Source organism: Lynx rufus, unplaced genomic scaffold (genome assembly GCF_022079265.1).
Source record: "Lynx rufus isolate CCGP_SWC_20201006 ecotype Redwood Valley unplaced genomic scaffold, mLynRuf1.p SCAF_7, whole genome shotgun sequence".
Lineage (NCBI taxonomy): Eukaryota > Metazoa > Chordata > Mammalia > Carnivora > Felidae > Lynx > Lynx rufus.
In genome coordinates this window covers 113,891,401-113,897,402 of record NW_025814889.1, presented here as the reverse complement: position 1 = coordinate 113,897,402, position 6,002 = coordinate 113,891,401, and the positions used below count along the sequence as shown (strand labels likewise).

Below are 6,002 nucleotides of genomic sequence, written 5' to 3'. Positions count from 1 at the left end.
ATTTAATCTTTATTTTCTTCTGTTTTTATAAAGAGCAAGGGCCCGAGAGCTATTTGGACCAGAAAAAAAAAAAAAAAAAGGAAAACAATCTTTGGTTAAGTTATAAACGGTGTAAATGCATTACACAAATGTGTGTTTCCAGTACAGCCTTAACTTTACGGGATCCGCGTTACTACATTATCTTCAGTAACAGGCTTTCCTATCAGCACGACGCTGGATTCAGTAAGGTCTCCACTCCTCTCTCGTTTGACTCCTGAAATTACTGAAACAGCAACCACAAAAGGCTTACTAACCTTCTATTTATTTTGCAATTAAACTTTTACAAAGACACCCCCGCTCCTCCCGAGGGTGAAGCTGAAACGGTTCCCTGACGTAGGCAGCACGTCTACTGGGAGACCCCCGGCCCCTCGACTCCCTAGAGCTGCAGAAAGACCTTCAATAGTAGCCCTTTCGTTCCACTTTCTCGGTATCCCCGCTGCACGCCCCCGCACACTTTCAGCACCGGCACCCGAACCCCGCTGCTCGGCAAGAACCTCCCGCTTGGGCAACCAGCCTCTTAGGAGCGGGGACGAGATTGAAACACCCAGCGCGCGAGGGGACAGGCACCTCGGACTTGCAGCCGGATCTGCGCGCGCGGACGCCAAGAAGGCTTTTATCTGCCCAGCACTGAGACTCCCCGCGAGCGAGCCCAAGCAGCTCACTCTCGCAGAGGATGCGCTGGCGCTGGGCCCGGAGTAGCTGAACCGGGAAGGAGGAGCTAGGGCTGGGGGCGGAGCTTTCACACGCGCACCCTCGCTCGGCTCCGTCCCTTGGCCACAGCCCGCCGGTCCCGGGCCGCCGCTCCGGAGTTTATTTGTTTACAAGCGGATTACGTCAGCTCCTCCCTCTCTTCCCCGTCTCCGCATCCACCCCCTAGCCCCCTTTTCCCGCCCCCTCCGGCTCCGAATCTGCTGCGTCACAATGGTGCGATCTCCGGATTGGCTGAAGTCGGCCGTCATGCTCCAGGTACGCCACTTCCTTTCCGCCGCGCTATAAAAGCTACTGCACGGCTCCTGCATCTCTTCGCCGCTCCGAGCTGGAAATGCAACTGTTAGGATCTTCGGAGGCTGCGGAGCTGGACGCGGAGGCGGCTGGGGAAGTCCGAGCGATGTGACCTGGCCGCCGTCGCTCGTCTCTTCCTCTCGCCTGCCGCCTCCTGTCGTGAAAATAACTTTTTTACTATAAAGGAGAAAAAAAGTAGCTGTCCGCCCCACCCGCCCTCTCTTCCTCTCAGCCCTCTGACCTGCGAGGGAGCCCGGGGTGGCCGCTCCGTCGTCGGGGCCGCGCCGCCGAGCCCCGGCCGCCCCGGGCCGCCCCCAACCGCCGCCCCCATGCATCCCTTCTACACCCGGGCCGCCACCATGATAGGCGAGATCGCCGCCGCCGTGTCCTTCATCTCCAAGTTCCTCCGCACCAAGGGGCTCACGAGCGAGCGACAGCTGCAGACCTTCAGCCAGAGCCTGCAGGAGCTGCTGGCAGGTGAGCCGGCCGCGGCGGAAGGGCGAGGGGCGCCGGGCGGACGCGGACCGCACACCCGGGGCGGGAGGCGGGCCGAGCCGTCGGGGCCGCGGAAGCCGCGGCACTGCCCCGGGCCGGCCGCGCTCGGGTCCCGCCGCGGGAGCGGGGCAGGCGCGCCTGGCGGCCGCTGACGGCGGGTCCTGGCGAAGGTTTGGGGGCTGGGCCGAGGGCTCCCCCTCCCCCCACGGCTGCCCCACCGAGGGGAGAAGGGAACAGGCTCACAACAAAGAGACTACAGCGACTGAGGCGGGAGCTGCGGTCCTCGGACCGTCCGCGGATTTGGGGACAAAGGAGCTGCGGGGCTGGGGTTAGTTCGACGCCCCCTCCCCCAACCCCCTCCAACCGTTGTGGGCTCGGCGGCCGGGCCCGGGGCTGGGAGACCGCGCCGCTGCCCCGGGGCCAGCCCGGGACGGACGTGCCGTCGCCCCGCGCCTCCTACCCCTGACCATTAATCATCGGATTTGTCACCGGTTCAGTTGCAGCCCTGCCCAGAGCTTGGTTTAGTTAGGGTTGCTTGTTTTTCTTCCCTTCGGGGTTAACAGCCCGGTGGCGCTTCTCCTCCAAAGCCATAAACCCCATTGTGTGCGGCTGGGGTGGGGTGGAGAAAGTAAACAGGTTCCCGCCTGGCCGCCGGTGCCATCCGGCCAGCCGAGGCCGCGCGCCGGATTCCTGTTTTGGCGGCTCAACCGGTTGGTTCCTGGAGATTGTTTTGTCCCCTACTACTGTGTTGTTTCTAAAACCCTGCCCGCTCTTTTCCCCAGCCCCAAGCACGCACAGCCGCGGTGCGGTGCTGGGCGTTTTTGAAAGTTGATAGTTTAAATTTTTCACTTTTCAAAGGAGCCTGCGGAAGGAGGAAGCCATAGCGGGATCTTACAGTAACGATCTAAGCATTGTTTCTCTCTCTCTCTCTCTCTCTCTCTCTTTCCCCCTATAGAACATTATAAACATCACTGGTTCCCAGAAAAGCCGTGCAAGGGATCAGGTTACCGTTGTATTCGCATCAACCATAAAATGGATCCTCTGATTGGACAGGCGGCACAGCGGATTGGACTGAGCAGTCAGGAGCTGTTCAGGCTTCTCCCAAGTGAACTCACTCTCTGGGTTGACCCCTACGAAGTGTCCTACAGAATTGGAGAGGATGGCTCCATCTGTGTGCTGTACGAAGCCTCACCAGCAGGAGGTAGCACTCAAAACAGCAGCAGCGTGCAAATGGTAGACAGCAGAATCAGCTGTAAGGAGGAACTTCTCTTGGGCAGAACAAGCCCTTCCAAAAACTACAATATGATGACTGTATCAGGTTAAGATATAGTCTATGGATGGATCATCTTATAATGGATGGATAAATTTGATTTTTGCTTTGGGTGGGCTCCTCTTGGGGATGGATTATGGAATTTAAACCATGTCACAGCTGTGAAGATCTGGCACAAGATAGAGTGGTAAAAAAAAATTTTTTTTAAAGTGACAGTGCCATAGTTTGGACAGTACCTTTCAATGATTTAATAGCCTGTGAGTCCAAGTAAATGATCACTTTATTTGCTAGGGAGTGAAGTCCTAGGGTGGTTTCAGTTTCTCCCAGATGTTAAACCTAAATTTTTTCCGTCAATCCCTTTAAGGCAAATCTGTATTTCAAAGAATCTTTCTCTGCAGTAGACCTTGCGGAGGAAATTTGCACTATTACACTTGAAAATGGTTAACTTTTTTGGCAGCTGACTAGGAAAGCTCAACATTTGAAACATGGTAGTACTGGAAATTTTGACAAGACTTTTACCTAGCACTTAAATTTGTATAAATGTACATAAAACAAACCTAGTAAGCATGACCTGGGGAAATGGTCAGACCTTGTATTGTGTTTTTGGCCTTGAGAGTAGCAAGTGACCAGAATCTGCCGTGGCAACAGGCTTTAAAAAGACCCTTAAAAAGACACTGTCTCAACTGTGGTGTTAGCACCAGCCAGCTCTCTGTACATTTGCTAGCTTGTAGTTTTCTAAGACTGAGTAAACTTCTTATTTTTAGAAAGTGGAGGTCTGGTTTGTAACTTTCCTTGTACTTAATTGGGTAAAAGTCTTTTCCACAAACCACCATCTATTTTGTGAACTTTGTTAGTCATCTTTTATTTGGTAAATTATGAACTGGTGTAAATTTGTACAGTTCATGTATATTGATTGTGGCAAAGTTGTACAGATTTCTATATTTTGGATGAGAAATTTTTCTTCTCTCTATAATAAATTGTTTCTTATCTTGGCATTTTAATCAATCTCTTGTCATGATTATAGAGGTTCAGCTCAAAGAAATATGTTTCTCAGAAGACTTAGGTTCTATAAGCTATGTGAATGTCAGTTGCACACTGGTCACGCTGAAAAACATTTGATGGGAGTGTACATGTCTAGGTGTTAGAGGAAACACAGGGTAACTTTTTTTTAAATCTCCAAAGTCAAAACATGGACACATTACCAGGCTAATCTCACGAAATGAGGATAAGAGACAAAGGTAACATCTACCAAAAATGATACTCAGAGGACTATATCTCATTGCTTCCCTGTCGAAGTGAAGATATAAATGTTCCGTTCTGGCCCACCTTTGAAAAACAATAATTTTGCCCCATGGAATCCATGTTCAAGTAGAAAATCCTGGGGTAGGTGACCCATAGTCTTAAAGAACAGGCTAATCACTGCAGAGATGGTGGTGTTTTGCTTTTCATCAGCTGCAAGATTTACATAAAAATCACTTAAGCTGGAATTCAACAACAGGTACGTTTATCAATTTTTATTCTCAAAAGTTGAAATGTGAGTTTTTGATCCCTTATTTTCAGACTTCTGTTTCAGATAAATCCTCAGAACCTAAACGAAACCTTGCCAGAGTGTACATTACTCCACTACCCCATGTGATAAAAACTTGTTGATAGTTCTTTGGTTGAACGGGATTTTGAAAGTGGAGAAGGTTGAGTTTTTCGGTACACCGTTAACTTAACAGTGGCTTTTGAGATACGCATGTAATAAACATGATCACACTGGAAATACCCCGCAGTTGAGGTTACTTGAAATCAGTAGTCCCAAATTTGGGGATGCACAGAAGTATATCCACAGCCGAATACGCGGGTGTTTAGAATACGAACAATGTCTGTGTACTTCACCCGTCATTCGCATTAGAACCACGGCACGCGGAATACCCTTACCAGTTATGGTTTTATTTTCCAGCGTGTTCTTTGACAAGCCTCCCAGTTTTTCAAATTTGAATGTACAAGGATACAACCGGTAGCGTTGTCTTCCACAGGTCTCACCCCAGTTCTGATTAGCATTGTTTGCCAACTGCATCTCTGGTAACTCCTTTGAAGCCAGGTGCTTGGTAAGGTTTTGCATACTAAGCCGTTGGACCCTAAGGCAGAGTGTCCGGAGAGTTTAGGAGTATATTCTAACCTGAAACTTCGATCATAGAACCGATTCTCAACTGGAAAATCATTTTTGGAGATGGTGACATCAGAGTTTTCGGTACTTTCAAAGAAATTCGGTAGGAAGAGAACTTAAAAACATTTCACTTTAGAATGTAGGTGATGTCTGGCACTTAAGGAGCTGTCAAGTTTCTCTTTAAAAAGGCTTGCAAATATCACTGAGACCTGGCATCCTGCTGTTTCCCGGGACTTTAACCCTTACGTTCTCCAGACAATTGCTTACGGTACTGGAGCTTTTTAATTTCTCATTCATTGCTTCTGGGGACTGTTTTTGCCTAGCTGTTTGGATGAAAACGTTTGTGTGCTGCTCTATGCACATGCAGGAGTGTACCGACCTGCACGTGCAGTCATTGTATCTGTGTACTTGTAAGAAATTTAATACTGATAAAATTTAGAAGGCTTTTACACTGAGTGAGAAGATACTTCCTTAAGTCATGTTAAGAAAGGAGGACTGCTTTCAAAAATCCTTAGCTGCCGTTGGCACCAAGAGTTCATGATTATTAGCAGTATCGTTACGGGTGCCACTATTCTGAATTTTAACAGGTAGTTTTAAAATTATCTCCTCTTCTCCAAGTGTAAAGTACTGTCTTGCTCTATAATGCTGAAGCAAGGATTACCCTGGTTTGTGCAGGATAATGTGGCTGTTTTCTCCCCTTCAGTCTGGGATGGGAATCACATGTCCATAGCCTTGAGTTACAATATTTCTTTTATTAGTAGTAGACGGGAAAGTGCACTAGAAAATCGCTTTCTGGTACTGTTGCATAAATGATTTCCCTAAGTCACCGTTCTTCACAAATCGCAAGTAGTTTTTGTTTTGTATGGGTGTTACAGATTGTGGAATTGGCCTTCATGTTAAAGCAGTCTTCCTGACTATTATGATCTTTAAGAACTAAAGATTAAAAGTGTATTGTATATTGAAAATCATACCTCTCTCCTTTGCACCCCTATTTCAGCTAATGTGATGAGATGCTATTGATAAGCTATGAGGAGAAGTTATCAA

The 6,002-nt window shown here is 48.7% G+C and overlaps 1 protein-coding gene across 1 annotated transcript; it reads left to right on the top strand.

Annotated features, from left to right (window-relative positions):
- Nucleotides 1–1,065: 1,065 nt before the first annotated feature.
- On the top strand, nt 1,066–3,807 carry BTG1 (BTG anti-proliferation factor 1). The gene is made up of 2 exons (XM_047067074.1): nt 1,066–1,518; nt 2,492–3,807. Exons 1-2 carry the CDS (start codon nt 1,371–1,373, stop codon nt 2,857–2,859), a joined length of 516 nt encoding a protein of 171 aa, XP_046923030.1. The 5' UTR covers nt 1,066–1,370; the 3' UTR covers nt 2,860–3,807.
- Nucleotides 3,808–6,002: the final 2,195 nt, after the last annotated feature.

Excerpts from the sequence above, each read along its gene's own strand:
- BTG1 (XM_047067074.1), top strand. The coding sequence starts at position 1,371 with ATGCATCCCTTCTACACCCGGGCCGCCACCATGATAGGCGAGATCGCC. Across the intron at positions 1,519-2,491 it reads CCTGCAGGAGCTGCTGGCAG|AACATTATAAACATCACTGG; the intron begins GTGAGCCGGCCG and ends TTCCCCCTATAG.